General features: G+C 50.6%; 1 protein-coding gene across 1 annotated transcript in view; it reads left to right on the forward strand.

The window, feature by feature from the left end:
- MYBPC3 (myosin binding protein C3) overlaps positions 1-22,111 on the forward strand; it is a 412,405-nt gene that overhangs the window by 221,304 nt on the left and 168,990 nt on the right. The window contains exons 17-18 of the mRNA XM_086959710.1: positions 9,259-9,425; positions 11,785-11,950. Of these exons, the coding sequence (XP_086815836.1) occupies positions 9,259-9,425; positions 11,785-11,950 (333 nt within the window). The remainder of the gene's footprint in view (positions 1-9,258; positions 9,426-11,784; positions 11,951-22,111) is intronic.

The following is a 22,111-nucleotide window of genomic DNA, read 5'->3' on the forward strand; positions in this document are numbered from 1 at the left end:
ACACAACCTGATTTACAATATGCCTACACATAAAAAACATGATTCAAGAATATGTCAGCACATACTGAAATTGAAAAATAAGAAATGAAAAATAAAAATGAACAATCAATCATGAAAGATAAAACAAACATAATGTCGGCATGCAAGAATTCACAAAGAATTACAGCATCAGATAAATGAATCACCATGATAGAACAGGAATATACAGATCAAAGATAACAAAGAAATTCCATCCGGTCATTTAAACCGTGTGGTTGCATCGTCGCCATGTAGCGGATGCAGAAATTCAACCTCTTTAGGAGAGTCTGCTTGTTGTTGGGTGTAGGAGTCACTTGTTCCAATACAAGGTATTTAAGCTGACCACTGAATGTTTTTGTTCTGCGAAATGCACAGCTATTGTGGATTTGGTGTTTCCAGTCCTTATGTTGCTCTTATGCTCGAGTAAACGGGTTCTGATTTTTCTTTCCGTGTGACCAACGTAACATTTCCCACAGGGACATTTCAACATATAGATCAAGTTGCTAGAGTTACAGCTGGCATTCACTCGCAATTTAATGGGATGACCCTTCATGGGGTGGTTGGTAACATTACCCTGGATGCAGTTATTACAATTGCTACAATTGTAGCAGGGTCTGAGACCTTTGAAAGTTTCGGGTTCAATCTGTTCACTGGGTTTGGACAAGATCTCCTTGAGATTCCGTCCCCTTGTGTACGCAAACATAGGCGGCTGTGCGAAAATTCCTTGGAAATCAGGTTTTAAGCTGAGTAAGCACCAATGTTTGGAGATGTTGTTCCTAAAACGGTTACTCATGATGGAGTATTTAGAAACCACCACCATCCGGGGGTTATCTGTTTTAACTCGTATTTGCAACAAGTCATCACGATTCATTTCGCCAATTCGGTTGACGGCCTTATCCAAAGTCTGTTGGGGATAGCCCCGGGTCTTGAACCTTTCCAGCATGTTGGTTATTTCTTCCTGACACACCTCTGCAGATAAAACTATTCGTTTGACACGCATAAGTTGTGATAGGGGTAAATTCAGTTTCAACCCAGGTCTGTGAAAGCTTTGATGGTGTAAAAGAGAGTTTCGATCAGTCGGTTTTCGAAATATGGTGGTGTTCCATTTTCCCACATTTCGTTGAATCTCAACATCAAGGAAGTGAATGCTTTCTCTATCTAGGTTCCATGTGAATTGAACCCGATCATTGATTGAATTCCATGTACTCAAAAAGTCAGTCAACTCGTTCTCAGTGCCATTCCACAGGATGAAGATATCATCGATGAATCCCAAATAGAGTTTCCCATGATTCTGCCACACTGCTTGATTTAGTATGTGTTGTTCTTCGAACTCTGTCGTACGCCAACATTTTCATGAAGTCCTTCGAAGAACAACACATACTACAGACCTGGGTTGAAACGGAATTTACCCCTATCACAACTTATGCGTGTCAAATGAATAGTTTCATCTGAAGAGGTGTGTCAGGAAGAAATAACCAACATGCTGGAAAGGTTTAAGACCCGGGGCTTTCCCCAACAGACTTTGGATAAGGCCGTCAACCGAATTGGCGAAATGAATCGTGATGACTTGTTGCAAATACGAGTTAAAACATATAAGCCCCGGATGGTCGTGGTTTCTAAATACTCCATCATGAGTAACCGGTTTAACAACATCATCTCCAAACATTGGTCCTTACTCAGCTTAGAACCTGATTTCCAAGGAATTTTCGCACAGCCGCCTATGTTTGCGTACACAAGGGAACAGAATCTCAAGGAGATCTTGTCCATACCCAGTGAACAGATTGAACCCGAAACTTTCAAAGGTCTCAGACCCTGCTACAATTGTAGCAATTGTAATAACTGCATCCAGGGTAATGTTACCAACCACCCCATGAAGGGTCATCCCATTAAATTGCGAGTGAATGCCAGCTGTAACTCTAGCAACTTGATCTATATGTTGAAATGTCCCTGTGGGAAATGTTACGTTGGTCACACGGAAAGAAAAATCAGAACCCGTTTACTCGAGCATAAGAGCAACATAAGGACTGGAAACACCAAATCCACAATAGCTGTGCATTTCGCAGAACAAAAACATTCAGTGGCTCAGCTTAAATACCTTGTATTGGAACAAGTGACTCCTACACCCAACAACAAGCAGACTCTCCTAAAGAGGTTGAATTTCTGCATCCGCTACATGGCGACGATGCAACCACACGGTTTAAATGACCGGATGGAATTTGTTTGTTATCTTTGATCTGTGTATTCCTGTTCTATCATGGTGATTCATTTATCTGATGCTGTAATTCTTTGTGAATTCTTGCGTGCCGACATTATGTTTGTGTTATCTTTCATGATTGATTGTTCATTTTTATTTTTCATTTCTTATTTTTCAATTTCAGTATGTGCTGACATATTCTTGAATCATGTTTTTTATGTGTAGGCATATTGTAAATCAGGTTGTGTATGTTTCCCTGGTACCGGAGCTTTACATTAGTCCATGCTCGTAGCGTTTATTTCACTTTCCTTTTTCAACATGGAGCTCATTTTTTTTTGCACTGCAGTCCACTTTCTACTTTCATGCATGCGTCACACGCCGACTTTAAACTCACCGGGACCCAGTACACTTGGGGTTCCCAGTCACCGCGTTGATAGAGGCACATCTTTCATCGGCTATTCTGTAAGTACTCCTCACGGGGGACCTTTGAAACTATCAGAGCGAGTGAGCTCACGCTAAATTTGATGATGGTTAAGTTTACGCTATGCGTTTCTTCGCAGATACGGTGAAGCAACGAATCACGGATGTAATCACTCCGTGAGTACTTAACTTTGTTATTTATGAATCCCTTGGTGATTCAGTGCTTTTTGGAAACCTTGGTGGTTTGAAACTTTTGGCACACTTTTCTTTATACTTTCACAATAGGAGAAGTTTCGTTTTCTCGAACCGCCTATGTCTTGGACTTCGGGGCATCTTCTATGCACAACATGAGTTGTTTAACATGATGCTTTGATTAGCCAGTTATTATTGATATTTTTCACGGGCATTTATCCTGGCCTCTCACTGTTGGTATAAGTCAGATTGATTCTTCTTGGGTTTTTGATTAGACTTTTATTTTACACACATGAGGTTCACTGCACCATGTTCAGATCTTGTTGGTGTAATAGTGAGAAGTAGTTGAATCTCTATGATACCATGATATTTTCTTTTATGTTTGTAGAGCTGTCCCCTGAGGAAGGGCTAGTCATCTGCCCGAAATGCATTGGGAGGATTGATTGCTGGATGACTTTTTAAGTTGGATGATATATACGTTTCTTCAAACATTGATGAACTGTTTAGTTGATATGAATTAAACAACCATGGAACCTCTCTGAGTATTGGATTTAACATTTGGATTTAACTTGATGAACTATTCATAAGACATTCTGTGTCTCTTTGCGCTGTGCACCAGGGAGCCTTCTTCCAAGTGGGGGGAGCTTTGTATTACTTTTAGTAGTTCCCCATCAAAGGCTGCACCTCTCGCCCCATCTTTTAACTCAGAACCATGGAGAAATCAGACACCCAGATCCCAACCAGATGAACCTAGCGATCTGGCTCCTGAGGTCTTAGAGTTCGGATACCTTAACTTACCTCCTGATTGCATGACCATTATCAAGGAGGCAAGACGGCCAACTACTAGAGCATGCTATGCAGCCAAATGGAAAAGATTTGTAATTTATTGCATCAATAACCAATTCAATCCATTAGATGCTTCCATCCAAAACATTATCTGTTACCTCTTGCATCTTCAAAGATGCAACCTAGCATACTCTTCTATAAGACTACACCTCGCTGCTATAGCACCATATATCCAGAACAGACAACACCTTTCCCTGTTTAGGGTACCACCAATCAAGGCTTTTACGGAGGGTCTTAAAAGGATAATCCCTCCCAAGCACCCACCTTCACCAGTCTGGAACTTAAATGTGGTACTTATCAGACTTATGGGACCTCCTTTCGAACCACTCCACTCATGTGAATTGCAATTTCTAACATTGAAGGTGGCATTCTTGATTGCCATTACCTCCCTCAGGCGAGTGAGTGAGCTACAAGCACTAACAATTCAAGAACCCTTCATGCAAATACATGCGAATAGGGTAGTACTTAGGACCAACCCTAAGTTTATGCCAAAAGTCATATCCACTTTCCATATCAATCAATCAATAGAACTGCCATTGCTCTTTCAAAACCCACCGTCAGTAGCTGAAAGAGCCCTACACACACTAGATGTAAGGAGAGCTCTGCTATATTATGTTGACAGGACTAAATCATTTCGGAAAACAAAGCAACTGTTTGTTGCTTTTCACCACAACATAAAGGAAATCCCATCTCAAAATCAGGAATAGCCAGACGGATAGTTAAATGCATTCAAATATGTTATCAAAAAGCTGAATGCACTCTAACAGTCCCCCCAAGAGCACACTCTACGCGTAAAATGGGAGCATCCATGGCTTTCCTAGGGAATATTCCCCTTGAAAACATATGTAGGGCAGCCACATGGACTACCATACACACTTTCACAAAACACTATTATGTAGAGGTGCAATCAAAGCAGCAAGCTGCTGTAGGCCAGGCTGTCCTCAAAACTCTTTTTCAAACTGCTGCAGCTGGCACAGGTAGCCACCGCTAGAGGAGATACTGCTATACAGTCTATGCACAAGATATGAATTCAGCAGCCCACATGCCTCGAACGGAATATGCTACTTACCAGTATGCATCTGTTCTTGGCATGGAGGGCTGCTGACATTCATATCGCCTGCCCTCCTCCCCGGTGCCTGTCGCAGCTGCAGCATTATCTTTGGCATGGCCATCTCTTACTTTACTATCTCCATCTCTGCCACAATGGCGAAAAACAATCTGAGGATGGAGAAGATGCCCATGCGCACTGTAGTCCAGGGGAGGAGTCACCTATCTCGTGATACTTCGAAGACTCTTCCAGGACAACAATGTGCAATCATCCGGACCCAACACTAGGCGGCGATCTATGCACAAGATCTGAATGTCAACAGCCCTACATGCCAAGAACAGATGCATACTGGTAAGTAGCATATTCCTATCCAGTGCAGTGGAGTTCAGGCGATTGGGCAGTGCAGTTCTAGTTTGGTAGGTACCCTAGATTTGTGCAATACAGTTCAGGCGAGGGTGCAGTCCGCTGCCAGTTTAGTAAGTATCCAGGTCTTGTGGAGTAGGGTTAAGGTGAGGGAGCAGTGTGGTGCTAGTTTGGTAAATGTGCTGGTTTTGTGCAGTAGAGTTCAGGCGAGGATGCACTGTGGTGCCAGTTTGGTAAGTATCCTAGTTTTATGCCGTAGAGTTCAGGCGAGGGTGCTGTGCGGTACAAATTTAGTAAGTATCCAGGTCTTGAGCAGTAGAGTTCAGGCGAGGGGGGAATGTGTGCTAGTTTGGTAAGTATGCTAGTTTTGTGTTGAAGATTTCAGGCGAGGGTGCAGTGCTTTGCCACTTTAGTAATTATCCAGGTCTTGTGCAGTAGAGTTCAGGCGAGGATGCACTGTGGTGCCAGTTTGGTAAGTATCCTAGTTTTATGCCGTAGAGTTGAGGAGAGGGTTCAGTGTGGTGCTAGTTTGGTAAGTATCCTGGTTTTGTGCAGTGGAGTTCAGGCCAAGGATTTAGTGTGGTGCTATTTTAGTAATTATCCAGGTCTTGAGCAGTAGAGTTCAGGCGAGGGGGGAATGTGTGCTAGTTTGGTAAGTATGCTAGTTTTGTGTAGAAGATTTCAGGCGAGGGTGCAGTGCTTTGCCACTTTAGTAATTATCCAGGTCTTGAACAGTAGAGTGCAGGCGAGGGTGCAGTGCAGTGCTAGTTTGGCAAGTACCCTGGTTTTATGCAGTAGAGTTCAGGAAGGGGTGCAGTGCAGTGCTAGTTTGGTAAGTATCTGGGTCTTGTGCATTAGGGTTCAGGCAAAGGCTGCAGTGTGGTGCCAGTTTAGTAATTATCCAGGTCTTGAACAGTAGAGTTCAGGCGAGGGTGCAGTGTGGTGCTAGTTGGGCAAGTACCCTAGTTTTGAGCAGTAGAGCTCAGGTGAGGGTGCAATGAGTTGCAAGTTTGGTAAGTATCTGGGTTTTGTGCTGTAGAGTTCAGGCCAAGGATGTAGTGTGGCGCCAGTTTAGTAATTACCCAGGTCTTGAGCAGTAGAGTTCAGGTGAGGGGGCAGTGTGGTGCTACTTTAGTAATCATCCATGTTTTGTACAGTAGAGTTCAGTCAAGGGAGCAGGGTGGTGCTACATTCGTAAGTACCCTGGTTTAGTACAGTAGAGTTCAGTCGAGGGTGCAGTGCGCTGCCAGTTTAGTAATCATCCAGGTTTTGTGCAGTAGAGTTCAGGCGAGGGTGCAGTGTGGTGCCAGTTTGGTAAGTATGCTGGTTGTGTGCAGTAGAGTTCAGTCGAGGATGCAGTGTGGTGCCAATTTAGTAAGTTTCCAGGTCTTGTGCAGAAGAGTTTGGGCGAGGGAAGAGTGCATTGTTAATTCAGTAAGTTCCCTAGTTTTGAGCAGAAGAGTTCAGGCAGCGGTGCAATGTGCTGCCAGTTTAGTAAGTATCCAGGTATTGTGCAGTAGAGTTCAGGTGGGGGAGCAGTGTGGTGCTAGATTGGTAAATATGCTGGTTTTGTGCAGTAGAGTTCAGGCGAGAGTGCAGTGCTGTGCAAGTTTAGTTATTATCCAGGTCTTGTGCAGTAGAATTCAGGCGGGGTGCACTGCACTGCCTGTTTAGAAATTATGCAGATCTTGTACCGTAGCGTTCAGGCGAGGGGGAAGTGCATTGCTAGTTTGGTAAGTACCCTGGTTTTGTGCAGTAAAGTTCAGGTGAGGGTGCAGTGTGATGCCAGTTTAGCAATTATCCATGTCTTGTGCAGTAGGGTTCAGTTGAGGGTGCAGTGCAGTGCCAGTTTTGTAAGTTCCCTAGTTTTCTGCGGTAGAGTTCAGGTAAGGGGGCAATGTGGTGCCAGTTTTGTAAGTTCCCTGGTCCTGCGCAGTAGAGTTCAGGCCAAGGAGGCAGTGCGGTGCTAGTTTGGTAAGTATCCTGGTCCTGTGCAGTAGAGTTCAGGTAAGGGGGCAGTGTGGTGCTAGTTTCGTAAGTACCCTAGTTTTGTGCAGTATATTTCAGGCGAGGGTGCAGTGTGCTGCCAGTTTAGTAAGTATCCAGGTCTTGTACAGTAGAGTTCAGGCGAGGGGGCAGTGCAGTCCTAGTTTGATAAATATCTAGGTCTTGTTTAGTAGAGTTCAAGGGAGGGGGCAGTGCGGTGCCAGGTTAGTACGTATCCAGGTCTTCTGCTGTAGAGTTCAGGCGAGGGGGCAGTGCAGTCCTAGTTTGATAAATATCTAGGTCTTGTTTAGTATATTTCAGGGGAGGGTGCAGTGCGGTGCCAGTTTAGTAAGTATCCAGGTCTTGTGCAGTAGAGTTCAGGCGAGGGGGCAGTGCGGTGCCAGGTTAGTACGTATCCAGGTCTTGTGCTGTAGAGTTCAGGCGAGGGAGTAGTGTGTTGCTAATTTTGTAAGTATTCTGGTTTTGTGCAGTAGAGTTTAGGCTCGGGTGCAGTGCGTTGCTAATTAGGTGAGTGACCTTGATGCGTGCAGTGCAGTTCAGTCGAGAGTTCAATGTACGTTTCCTGGTTTTGTGCAGTAGAGCTCAGGTCAAGGATGCAGTGTGGTGTCAGTTTAGAAATTATCCAGATCTTGTGCAGTAGAGTTCAGGCGAGGGGGCAGTGCAGTGCTACATTGGTTAGTATGCTGGTTTTTGTGCAGTAGAGTTCAGGCGATCGTGCAGTGCGCTGCCACTTTAGTAATTATCTAGGTCTTGCACAGTAGACTTCAGGCAAGGGTGCAGTGCAGTGGTACATTGGTCAGTATCCTGGTTTTGTGCTGTAGAGTTCAGGCGAGGGTGCAGTGCAGTGCAGTGGTACATTGGTAAGTATCCTGGTTTTGTGCAATAGAGTTCAGGCGAGGGTAGACTGTCCATGAAACGCAGCAGAGCCTCTATTAATAGCAGTATTGAAGGCCCCTGATTCGAGGCTTGGCAGAGCTTGGGTGGCTGCAAGGAAGGGTGCCCATAAACTTCCACCCAGCAGAGGCCCGGTTTGGTGCCCATAAACCTCCACCCAGTAGAGGTCAGGCATGGTGCCCCTGAACCTCCACCCAGTAGAGGCCAGGCTTGCTGCCCATGAACCTCCACCCAGTAGAGGCCTGGCTTGGTGCCCATAAACCTCCACCCAGTAGAGGCCCGGCTTGGTGCCTATAAACCTCCGCCCAGTGGAGGCCAGGCTTGCTGCCCATGAATCTCCACCCATAGAGGCCCGGATTGGTGCCCATAAACCTCCACCCAGTAGAGGTCCGGCTTGGTGCCCATAAGCTTCATACAGTAGAGGTCCGGCTTGGTGCCCATAAACCTCCATTCAGTAGAGGCCCGGCTTGGTGCCCATGAACCTCGACCCAGTAGAGGCCCGGCTTGGTGCCCATAAGCCTCCACCCAGTAGAGGCCCGGCTTGGTGCCCATAAACCGCCACCCAGTGGAGGCCCGGCTTGGTGCCCATAAACCTCCACCCAGTAGAGGCCCGGCTTGGTGGCCATAAACCTCCACCCAGTGGAGGCCCGGCTTGGTGCCCATAAACCTCCACCCAGTGGAGGCCAGGCTTGGTGCCCATGAACCTCGACCCAGTAGAGGCCCGGCTTGGTGCCCATAAGCCTCCACCCAGTAGAGGCCCGCCTTGGTGCCCATAAACCGCCACCCAGTGGAGGCCAGGCTTGCTGCCAATGAAACTCCACCCAGTGGAGGCCATGCTGCCCATGAACCTCCACCCAGTGGAGGCCAGGCTTGCTGCCCATGAACCTCCACCCAGTGGAGGCCAGGCTTGCTGCCCATGAACCTCCACCCAGTAGTGGCCCGGCCTACTGCCCATAAACCTCCACCCAGTGGAGGCGCCGCTTTGTGCCCATGAATCTCCACCCATAGAGGCCCGGCTTGGTGCCCATAAACCTCCACCCAGTAGAGGCCCAGCTTGGTGCCCATAAACCTCCACCCAGTGGACGCCTGGCTTGGTGCCCATGAACCTCCACCCAGGAGAGGCCTAGCTTGGTGCCCATGAACCTCCACCCAGTAGAGACTTGGCTTGGTGCCCATGAACCTCCACCCAGTAGAGACTTGGCTTGGTGCCCATGAACCTCCACCCAGTAGAGACTTGGCTTGGTGCCCATAAACCAGTCCTACCTTCTTGTTTCAGGGAGAAGGATGGAGTGGAGCTGACCCGTGAGGAGACTTTCAAGTATCGATTCAAGAAGGACGGCAAGAAGCATTACCTGATCATCAATGAGGCGACCAAAGAGGACACTGGGAACTACAAGGTCATGACCAATGGTGGCGAGTCCGTGGCTGAGCTAGTGGTGGAAGGTGAGAAGGGGGGGCGACAGGCCAGAGCACGGTGCAAGCCTTGTGGGTGGTAACACCTCTGCCAGCACACCTGGTGATCCACATCACTCAACACGGGAGTCCGCGTCCCTCTGCCAGTCCACCTGGGGGTCCACAACACTCAACACCGGGGTCTGGGCCCCTCTGCCAGCACACTTGAGGGTCCACACCACTCAACACAGGGGTCCGCGCCCCTCTGCCAGCACACCAGGGGGTCCACACCACTCAAACATGGGAGTTAGCCCCCCTCTGACAGCACACCTGGGGGTCCCCACCACTCAACACAGGGGTCAGCGCCCCTCTGCCAACACATCTGGGGTCCACACCACTCAACACAGGGGTCAGTGCCCCTCTGCCAGCACACCTGTGGTCCACATCACCCAACACAGGGGTCAGCGCCCCTAGGCCAGCACACCTGGGGGTCCACACGACTCAACTCAGGGGTCCGCGCCCCTCTGCCACCACACCTGGGGTCCACACCACCCAACACAGGGGTCCGCTCCCCTCTGCCAGCACACCCAAGGGTCCACAACACTCAACGCCGGGCTCAGGGCCCCTCTGCCAGCCCACCTGGGGGTCCACACCACTCAACACAGGGGTCAGCGCCCCTCTGAGAGCACACCTGGGGTCCACACCGCTCAACACAGGGGCGTGCCCCCTCTGCCAACACACCTGGGGGTCCACACCACTCAACACAGGGGTCTGCCCCCTCTGCCAGCACACCTGGGGTCCACAGCACTCACCACAGGGGTCTGCCCCCATCTGCCAGCACACCTGTGGGTCCGCACCACTCAACACAGGGGTCAGCGCCCCTCTGAGAGCACACCTGGGGGTCCACACCGCTCAACACAGGGGCGTGCCCCATCTGCCAACACACCTGGGGGTCCACACCACTCAACACAGGGGTCTGCCCCCTCTGCCAGCACACCTGGGGTCCACAGCACTCACCACAGGGGTCTGCCCCCATCTGCCAGCACACCTGTGGGTCCGCACCACTCAACACAGGGGTCAGCGCCCCTCTGAGAGCACACCTGGGGGTCCACACCGCTCAACACAGGGGCGTGCCCCCTCTGCCAACACACCTGGGGGTCCACACCACTCAACACAGGGGTCTACAACCCTTTGCCAGTACACCTGGGGGTCCACACCACTCAACCCAGGTGTCCACCCCACTCAACACAGGGGTCAGACCACTCTGCCAGCACACCTGGGGGTCCACACCGCTCAACACAGGGGCGTGCCCCCTCTGCCAACACACCTGGGGGTCCACACCACTCAACACAGGGGTCTGCCCCCTCTGCCAGCACACCTGGGGTCCACAGCACTCACCACAGGGGTCTGCCCCCATCTGCCAGCACACCTGTGGGTCCGCACCACTCAACACAGGGGTCAGCGCCCCTCTGAGAGCACACCTGGGGGTCCACACCGCTCAACACAGGGGCGTGCCCCCTCTGCCAACACACCTGGGGGTCCACACCACTCAACACAGGGGTCTGCCCCCTCTGCCAGCACACCTGGGGTCCACAGCACTCACCACAGGGGTCTGCCCCCATCTGCCAGCACACCTGTGGGTCCGCACCACTCAACACAGGGGTCAGCGCCCCTCTGAGAGCACACCTGGGGGTCCACACCGCTCAACACAGGGGCGTGCCCCCTCTGCCAACACACCTGGGGGTCCACACCACTCAACACAGGGGTCTACAACCCTTTGCCAGTACACCTGGGGGTCCACACCACTCAACCCAGGTGTCCACCCCACTCAACACAGGGGTCAGACCACTCTGCCAGCACACCTGGGGGTCCACACCACTCAACACAGTGGTCCGCGCATCTCTGCCAGCACACCTGGGGTCCTCAACACAGGGGTCAGCGCCCTCTGGCAGCATACACAGGGCAAACACACCACTTTACCAACACACCCAAGGGTGCAGAGCCCCCCCCCCCAACCTTCAGAGTCCCCTTAACCTTTTGGGGATGCATTTATTTCAAGATCATAGAATATCTGTAGAATATGAGAAAGTAGGGGGGCCACTCTTTGCATTCTTCAGGGCGGCGTATCACTTTGCTTTACGCCGCTGCTCCGACAAATCTGGAGGCACTTTGGAAGTTCAGGGTTGGGCTCTGGGAACTCTGGATGTGTCCAGGTAAGACCCATGTGATTCTAGGGTAGACCCCATTGGTGTTCAGGGTAGGCCTCTGGGAAGTCCATTGGTAGCCTCTGAGGGTGCCCTGTAGCGCCTAGAGCCAGGCTGTCCTCCCAGAAGGTTGAAGGGTGGTTTCTGTGCATGGAGTGACCACAGAGCTCTCTGACATGTATGTTTTGTCCTCTCTCCATCTCCAGAGAAGCAGCTCGAGGTCCTCCAGAACGTTGCTGACCTGACGGTGCGGGCGCGTGATCAAGCCGTGTTCAAGTGTGAGGTGTCTGATGAGAACGTGAAGGGCGTCTGGGTCAAAAACGGCAAAGAGGTCATCCCCAACGACAGGATCAAAATCACGCACATCGGCAGGTAAGGCTATAGCTCCTTCTATCGCCTAAATAGAAGGCGCTATGTGACTCGAGTTAGGCTTTGGGAGGCAGAAACTGAATCATTTCAATTCTGATTACATGATTAACAATGAGAGTCCCACCCAAAGACCCTTCAGACACTGCTGATGTAGGCATGTGTGTGCGTACGTGTGTCTGTACATATCTATGTGTGCACCCCAGAAGTAAACAAACTCTACCAGACCATCGCCATCAGAGAAGTGGCCTTCCAATGAGTGAGGGATAGTGGAGAGGGATTGTAAACCCCTGGAGCACCATTGGGTGCTCTGAGGATGGGTTGGCCTACAGAACCGCACTAAAAGCCGACCATTAACAGCTTGGACAAGCAAAAGACAGTCTTTTGTAGGGAGAAGGACGAAAATTGCCTCTCATCAAGAGGGCCTTTTAAAATAGTTAAGGAATTAGCTCACCTGATTCATTAAACCATGCAACCTACGCTTCAGCTGAGTGTTGTGAGGAACTGGCTACCTTTTTTAAGGGAGGAAATTGGCAGAATACCCTCGACCTTTGAGAATCAACCCCCCATGGAGGAGAACCTTTTTAGAGATCCCAGTCCTCACCTTGGGGATTGAGCCCACTGCGGCAGGTTTTTGCCCTTACATCAAAGTAGTTGGAGATATCCATGACAACGGCAAAGTCTGGTTCACCGCTGGATCCTTGCCCACTCAGCCGCCCCCATACTAGGCCCATATTTCACACGGCTTTTGAATTATTCTTTGATAAATGCAGACTGTCCTTCCAGCTGGAAGCATGCCCCGGTCTTGCCGTTGTTGGAGAAAGCTGGCGTGGACGCCTTCATTATGTCAAATTATCGCCCAATCTCGCTCTGGGCGCACACACCTAAAATGCTGGGAAGATCAGTTAACGTCCGACTATCTCATTTCCTAGAGGGTAATAATGTACTGGATTCTACTCAAACAGGGCTTGGAGCCAATCACAGCACAGGATCCCCCTTGCTGGTGGTACTGGACACTTTCAAATCAGGGGTTGATCAAGGTAAAGCCACAGCCCTGGACCTATTAGATCTGTCCGCTGCATTCGGCATGGTCTCTCATTGGCTGTTAATGCCGACGCTGCAGGAGGCCGGCCTGCATTCCTCCACCCTACGGTGGTTTGGATATTTCGTGAACAACAGATCCCACTGTGTACAGCCGGCCCCTTTCAATTCCAGTCCTCGTCCGTCACACTGCGGGGTTCCTCAGGGTTCCTCACTTAGCTCCACCTTTTTTAACACAAATTTTTCATCCTCGACGGCATTGCTACGGCCGTGGGCTTTGATATGCCCAAGTATGCTAATGACTCAAAGCTTTTTCTTTCTACTGGTGAGAGACACAGAGACACGAGGGAACCTGCCTCTCCGGTGCGGCACAGTGGATGGAGACACATTGTCTGAAACTCAGTACAGAGAAAACCGCAATCCTACTCTTCGGAGGCTTGCAGGGTTTGGAACAACTCTTGGTGGCCTTCGCTCCTAGGTTCTGCCCCATGGCCAAAGAGGGTACTCAAAAATATGGGATTTCTTATCGATGATCCTCTCTCTATGCAGGATCAGGTAAATGCAGTTTGCTGGAGTTGTTTTGGACCCCTATGCATGCTGCGGAAGCTCTTTTGATGGATCCGGTAGTGTCGCAGAGGAATGTTACTCAAGCGCTGATGAAGGGTAGGCTAGATTAAGGCAATGCAGTGTATCTAGGAATGACATGTTTACTTGTCTTCAATCTGTTAAAAATTTGCAGCTCGACTGATTTGTAACAGCAACAGAAGAAGCTCGGCCTCAGCCCGTCTTAACTCACGTCCTTGGCTTCCCATGTGCAAGAGAGCCACGTTTAAGCTATTATGTTATGTACATAAGGCACTCTGTGATACATGACCAGCCATTCTGCTCAAACGAATCACTTTTTACAAACCAACACAAGCTCTGGTTTATCGACCCTGAGAGTGCACTGAGGCCTGCAAACCAGACGCCATTGCAGTGTTCTAAGCCCTTACAAAGTGTATGTTGAATCGGCTATCTCCAGTTGGCAGAGACTGACTTACTTATAAGTCCCTCGTATATATGGTATGGGCATGGAAGGCAATGCGTCCACCCAGGCTGCAGCATTCATTGTGCCACGAAGTACACACAGCTCTCAGCATGCCACGGCAGACTGGAAGAGCAGTTTTTTAAACTGCTGGCTCGACTTTGCCATTTAAACCGATAGCAAAGGCCCCACTGCCCTTAACAATATATGCAAGTCTCCCCTAAAGATGCCTAAAGCAGGGAGCTGTATATTATTAGGTGGGACATGTATTTTCTTTGTATATCCTAACATCAACGCTTCCAAATTGCTACTCAGAACTCCTCAAAGTGACCTAAAAACTCTGCCGCATTATGTGGAGTTCTGCGAGCGGTGCAGCACGCCACATTGTGCTGTTTGCGCTGATTTGTAGTGCCGGATGTTTGTCCCATGCAGTAAAATCAGCACCAACGGCATCACGCACAGCACAAGAGGGTGCGGCATCTTCCTGCTGCTCGAGTACATGTTCTACTTCAGCAACGGCTTCCTCATCGCGAACGGAAGGTTTCTCACCGCAATGGAAGGTTTCTCAACCATAGTGGTAGCGACCATCAGTGACCGCCCTCGTTGTGAAATCTTGCAGGGAGGTGGTCTGGAGTAAGATTTTCCTCTCTCTCTAACTTAACGTTGCGAGTGTGAGTGACGTAAAAGCTTTGCTTCGCTGACTTTTTGGGAACTCTACGTAACACTTGGAGCGCAGGATAGAAAAACCTCAGCGCAGAATTTCACGCCCAGGTCTACATTTTTGCTGTGGAAGAGTTAGCAGCCTCATTGGCTAACAGAGTTAGTGGCTGACTACTCAGTCCAGCTAACTTCTGAATAGGACTACTAAAATGGGTGCTTCAAGGTACCAAATTAATTGTGGCATTAATTCTGACTCCGAGTCAAATATATATTACGGCTCTCGCCCTGCCATAGCAAACACTGATTTGCTTCATGGAAGAGAGAACAGGAAACCTGCTCTCGCTTCCATGAAGCGAGCCAGATTGCTTTTCGGCAAAGGGAGCTGCATGTCAGCATCCAGGGGGCGCGTTTGCAGAGTGGTGGAGAAAGGGGGCATGGCCTTTGTCTACCTCCCACCAATCCCACTGCGTGGGGCTTACTGGAGGTAAAAGGTAGGCTAGTTGGCCCCTAAAGGACCGCCAGCAGCTAAAGGGACTTTAATTCGCATCCGATAGCGTGCCAGGGAGTGCGTCTGTAGAATGGTGGGCAATGTGGGTGTGGCGTGGTATGAGTACTTACCAATGCTGCTGTGTGGGACTGACTGGAGGTAATAGTTTGGGAAGTTGGCCCCCAAGGATGTCCTTGGGGGCCATCTACCCCTCTTGTCACCTCCAGTAAGTCCCACACAGTGGAATCCTGAGACGTCTTCGGAGGCCATGGCCCCCTTTCTCTACCACTCTGCAAAAGTGCCTTGTGGTAGACTACGGGATGGGGGATGAAGTCCAATTTAGTCCTGAGGGAGTTTGAGGGCCAAGAATCCCTCCTGGTACCTCCTGTAAGTCCTATGCAGCAGAATTCCTGAGCGTTGGTTGGACGCCCAGCACCCTTTCTCCGGCACTCTGCAAACGCGACTACTAGTTAAAGTAGCATATTTCTGCACCTCTGACTAAGAGGTAGTTTTAATCCCCTTGCCCTATTATGTAGAAGGGCCTTACAGAGAAGGTCATGCTAATCACAGGGGGAGCCCAATGCATAGTGTTCCCTAGTGTATGTAGGTGTTTTCATTGTATTCTAAGTAGCATAGCACTGGCTCTAGGCCTGGTTTGTCAGAGTCAGTTACCACCAGTACCCGTCTGAAAAAGTTGTGGGCACAGGATGATTTTGCAACAAGGCCTCTTTCTGCTCCTCTGTTGGTTCTTTCTGCACATGTCTTGCTTCTTCCTGCACTTTTCTTCGTCTTTGTGGACTTCTGGTGCTCTTTCTGCATTTCTTTTGCTTCTATCTGTGCGTTTTTTCTTCGTTCTTCACACGTTCTACCTCTGTAGGCATAGTTAGAAGCTAGCATTTAAAAAACCTTTGAAATTCACTTAAAAAACCATAGGTTTCAGGCACTTTATAGTTAGAAATTAGCATTTAAAAATCCTTAGCACTTCACTGAAAAAACCATAGGTTTCAGGGACATTATAGTTAGTTGGACGTTTCACTCGAACAAAACCAATGAAATTCGCTGTTATAGTTAGTTCAGCTAACTATAACTCATGCGCCCGCAATGTACTGCTGATGACGTCACATATTACATCACTCATGACATGGTAAGTGACATCACTCATGACATCTCAAATGACATCACTGATGACATCATGCTTGTGATAGAGTGGCAGACCTCCTCTCACCCTAATATAACCTTTGATACACACACACAAAAATACAAACTAACATTTTCAAAACAATGGACATACCAATACCAGTTACAACATACCCATTCAGTAATTCCAAGATCTACACACACATCCACTCATTCACCAACAGTCCTATACAGCCACTCATACATGCACTCACTAATCATATGTACTCATACACCTATACATACTGTTACACACCACTTCTCATCCATAGTTACTCACACACATAGTATTAGTAACACATGCAAAGAAAGTATCAAACATCCATTTACTTGCATATACAGTTATACACACACCACCACACTTACTTCTACAGAAACTTACACATACTTACTCTCCTAAACAATCACTTATAGAAACACATACTTATTTATACAGCAACTCTTCCAATCTCTCACTCTCACATATACTCACTTATATACACCAATACTCACATATACTATTTTAAAACATATGTAGTTACTCATAAAGACACTATTGAGACAGTCATTCACTCACCAACACACCAATACACAGACTCATCCACCCATACAGTCCTGCACACATGCTGTCTTCAACACATACAAACAGTGAATCACTCATTCATGCATCTATGCACTAAGTAGTACCCCCACCGAACCATACAGACACTCATACTGATACTCAAAATACCAACTAATAACCCATATAGACACTCATATAGCTACTTACCAACCCATGAAGCCACTTATACACAAAGTGAGACACTGATACAGATATTTACATATTTAAACATTACTCACTAACCTATGTATTCACTAAGATACACTTAATCAGTCAGTTATACAATCAATTTTACACAAACCAAATCATCCATTTAGACACTTATATACCAATTTATTCTTCCATCAACCTTGTGATATGCATATATAATACATATTTAATTTATTTTGAGACAAACAACACAAACATTCACTGGCTGATGTCATCAGTGATGTCATTTGAGATGTCATCAGTGATGCCATGAGTGATGTCACTGACCATGTCGTGAGGGATGTAATATGTGAAGCCATCAGCAGTGCATTGCGGGCGTGCAAATTATAGTTAGCTGAACTAACTATAATGGCGAATTTAATTGGTTTTGTACGAGTGAAACGTCCAACTAACTATAACGTCCCTGAAACCTATATTTTTTTCAGTGAATATATATATATATATATATATATATATATATATATCCTCTCCACACGCTGGTTCACCTTATCCCGATTTTGGAGCGCTCTTCGTGGGTGCGTTTCTCCTACCGTCGTCGTCAAATAAGAGGGAGTGTGATCAATAGATCGAACAGGCACTGATTACCACCTCAAAGGGGAGGTGGAAGGTCCAGTTCCAGCGTGTGCCCGTGTGTAGAATACTCAAACAACAAGCGGGGTTGCTGAACTGTTCCTGGTAAGAAAGAAGGCTGGCTGTACCGAAGGTGTATGTTAACACCCTTGGGCATCCATTAAGTTGGACATGTTTGCCTCACACACCCCGAGGGATGTCATGCTTCATCATCGGCGGTTGCTCCTCGTCGGGGAGGCGGTGCAATCCCCGACGGGCTCACCTCAAAGAGGGGCTCTTTGGCGGAGATCTTTTTGTCCAGCTGCCTGTTGATGAAGTGTGGGTATGTGGGCCAGGGCCAACACCTATTCGAGCTCGGCGGTGATGGGTAGGTGACTCAACACGGACACGGATAACTTGAGCCTGAACTGCAGGCAACTTCTGTTGTACCGACCCGCCGATAACTCAGGTGGCTATTAGTCCAAGACCTTTAGGCACAGGATTCCCCTGAGGTAAAACACACAAGGCTCATGACACTAGCATGTCCCTGTTTTTAACCCCCACCCACACTTTCACCAGGTCCTGAAGAATCGCGGGAAAACCCCAAGCGAGAAACATGTTGACCGACCATCACATTAGTCTAGTTTGAAACACGGCACGTAACTCTCCGTGACCCAACAAACTAAACTACACCCTTTTAACAATAGTAGGAGGACCTCCAGAATAAAGTTGTTTCCGGGACCCTCTACTATATTCTAATCTCACCCTTCCATTTTCAGGATACTATTGCCCTGGCCCACATACCCACACTTCATCAACAGGCAGCTGGACAGGGGCGTGGCTTGCAGCCGATGCCGATGGTCGCAGCCTAGCGAGGCTCCCGACCCACTGCCCATCATCCGTTATAATTATCCGGTTTCGGACCCGGGATCCCCGCTAAAACCGGGTCGATCCCGCAGACGACACCCAGGTCTGCCCCGGCTGGAGTGGCGAGCTGCAGAAATACTCGTGGAGGGCACTGCGATACGAGGAGCTCCCGGACCCTCGGAGGGCAAGATGGCGGCTGCCTGACCTGCGGGGACGAAAGGACGGCCGTGAGCCCACATAGGGGGTCTTGCTACCCGGGAGAAGAGTACAGAGCAACATCATACACCGAGGGGAGACTGCAGCCCCCCGGTATAGCGGCGGACCCTGAAGGCGGTGTGCGGCCCGGCAGCGAGACGAGGCTCCGGAGTAGCTCCGCCCCTTCTGCGAGGCCGATAACCCAGACCCCGGCTTTGCGGCCTGTGATCTCAAAGTTGCTGCCTGAACCCTGACGGATTACCGGGAAAGACTGCCCACGGTGAGTCTGGTCCTCCGGGGACGCGGGAAGAGACCTGGAGCGGGCCCCGACCCCCGGTGCAGCCAAGCCCGGTTCGGGAGGCCCGCCCTGCGGCCGAGTCTCGGACCCAAAAATCGAGGTCCCTGCCCCCGTCTGCACCGAGGCGCTACATCTGGCGGAGAGCCCAGGAGGAACGTGGACCGGGCCGCCGCATCACCGCGCTAGACCCAGACGGCGCCGAGTCAGTGTCTACCCGGGCGCTGGGGTCTGCGATCTCTCCCTGGGGGGAGCCCGGCGGGGCCCACTGGGGGCCGCCTGAGCCCTGACCTGCAGCTACGAGAGCGGCCGGCGTCCCAGCTAGTGTTGGGAGAGGCTAGCGGGGACCCCCCTGAGACCACTGCAGCCCAGCCCCCGTGCTCTGAGCGAGACCCACCTGGGATTGCCGGCGCACCAACCCTGTGAGCTAGGACAGGCCGCCTGACGCTGCCTGCCCCCCCCCCCCGATACTTCGGAGGGGCCCTCTTCTCTGGATAACGGCGGCTCTGACCCGCTACTGCTGCCCGGTGCGGACACCCCGAAACGGGGCTGAGTGGAGAAAGGGGACTGGAGCTGGCCGCGCAAACCCTGAAGCAGCACCCTGGCTCTCCGGGCGGTAGAGGCGCGCTGTGTGATCCAGGGGTGACACTCTCACGACTGGTGCCCGACCTGATCCCCACAGAACTCCCCAGAAGAACCACCACACACCTGGACGCCGAGCCAGTGGCGGAACCACCGAGGGGCCGCCGACCCACCTGTATCCGGGGCCGCCACCTTTACCCGACCGACCGGCCTTGAAGGCCCGGGCCAGCTCGGAGGGTGAACGATGGGGAAGCCTAAAGGACCTAAGGGAGAGGGGGGCCCATCCACGGAAACGCCAGACGACTCCTCACGACCCCCCACGGAGTTACAGCAGATGCAAGATCGGATACTGGACGCCATTGCGGCCACGAAGGAAGCTTTGCACCAGGATATTGGTCAGGTGGCGACGGGGCTGGGGCTTCTGCGTGCAGATCATGCGAAGCTGGTGGACAGGGTCAAGGAAACAGAAGATACCCTGAAAAATGTCGTACCGGCTCAGAAATCGATAGAGGGACGGCTCACGGACGCGATGGAGCGGATACACGCCCTGGAAAGGAGGGCAGAGGACGCAGAAAACCGCAATCGGCGGAATAATGTGCGTTTGGTGGGCCTTCCGGAAAAAAAGGAGGGCACGGACATGGTGGGCTTCCTGACCGACTGGCTACAAACAGTGGTTGCCCCGGAGGGCCTATCTCCCTTCTTCACTTTGGAACGGGCGCACCGTGTGCCTTCCCGGCCTCCACGTGAGGGCCTGCCGCCCCGCCCAGTGGTCCTCAAACTACTCCACTATAAAGACAGAGACTGGCTCCTGCAACGGGCCAGGGATGCAGGCCCATTCCAAGTGGACAACAGTAGGGTCACACTGTTCCCGGACTACACGTTCGAGACCCAGAGACAGCGTGCCACCTTCCTCTCTATTAAAAAGGAACTACGCACAGAGGGACTTAAGTATTCGCTGCTATTCCCAGCCAAACTCCGGGTGATTGTGGATGAGAAAGCGTTGTTTTTCGAAACTTCAGCAGAAGCGTGGACTTGGTGGGACTCCTACAAGGCGGGAACAGACGGGGCCCGGGCTCGGGCGGAGGAAGAGTTCCAGAACCACTCAATCAGGCGATCACGTCGGCTTCGCAACCGCGGCAGAGGGCCCAGGAGGCCAACGACCTCGCAGACAGAGGAAGAACGGAAGGCGGCACTACAGGCGGTGAAAGAGGTATCGGGAACAGCGCCGGCCCTATCGACAAGGGACTCGGCCTCGGAGGCCCTGGCTACGGGCTCGGACACTGAATTGTCGGGGTTGGAGGGCGCCAGGGGCCCGAAGGTCACGCCGCAGACTTCGGGAGAGATCATCGGACCCTGATAGCTGTCCACGAAAGTGGTGAGATATGTCTTTGAAGGCGATGCCTCCACGAACACTGGGACAGACCACTGTAAGACTTTTCTTTTGCGAGTCACATTGAGTACTATTGGGCAAGGGGTTGGGGGACGGGTTTGGTAAGGGTCAGTAGCCAGTTCACGTGCCGCAGGGCCCATAAGGCCTCCGTGGTGTTTACTACGGACTAATCAGTTTCGTGGGCACGTTTGCTCACAGGTTTGGATGGGAGTGACTACTTTGCAGTTGAGTCCTATTCTGGGGGTGGGAGGGCCTGGGGTAGTTGGGGAGACCCGAGGTGGGGTTCGGGGTGGGGGGAAGGGGGGGGGCGTTGGGGATGGGGAGGGGAGGGATGGTGTCAGGTGTCCGGATGCGAACTGTTATTGGACTGCAGCGACTACATTGGGGCGATGGCTAATATGGGTTCACTGAAATGTGTGTCCTGGAATGTGCGGGGACTGAATTCGATGACGAGGAGGCATAAGATACATTCCCACCTAGTTCGCAGAGGGGTACACATTGCCTTTTTGCAGGAGACCCATTTAACCAAAAAGGAGGGGGCTGCTCTGCAGCGGAGATGGAGAGGTCACCTGTTTCACACTACATACTCGGGGTTTGCTAGAGGGACACTAATCTGGATCCGGGCGGGGGTTCCCTTCCAGGTCACTAGGCACACTGTAGACCCAGATGGGAGATATGTAGCAGTTGAGGGGTTACTCAGGGGTCGCCAGATAGTCCTTTGTAGCGCCTATGCACCGAACGTAGAGCAGGCTTCATACTTTACCAGGTTGTCCAGGCTGTTGGCCTCTTATTTAACTGGGCCGGTACTGATGGGGGGGGACTTCAACTCTATCGAGGATACCACCTTAGACAGATCACATCCACCACTGCAGGCATCTCCGGTACACAGGCTAGCGAAGCACAGATCTACTTGGCAGGGGCGGTGGGACCTGACAGACGCGTGGCGTGCACAACACCCGACTGAGAGAGATTACTCCTTCCACTCGGGTATACACGACCTTCATGTCCGCATAGATGCGTTCCTGTGCTCCCGCTCGGTATTACCGTCGGTGACCCGAACGGAATACCTGGCACGAACGATATCGGACCACAACCCCTTGCTCCTCACGCT

Source organism: Lissotriton vulgaris, chromosome 2_2 (assembly GCF_964263255.1).
Source record: "Lissotriton vulgaris chromosome 2_2, aLisVul1.2, whole genome shotgun sequence".
Taxonomy (NCBI): domain Eukaryota; kingdom Metazoa; phylum Chordata; class Amphibia; order Caudata; family Salamandridae; genus Lissotriton; species Lissotriton vulgaris.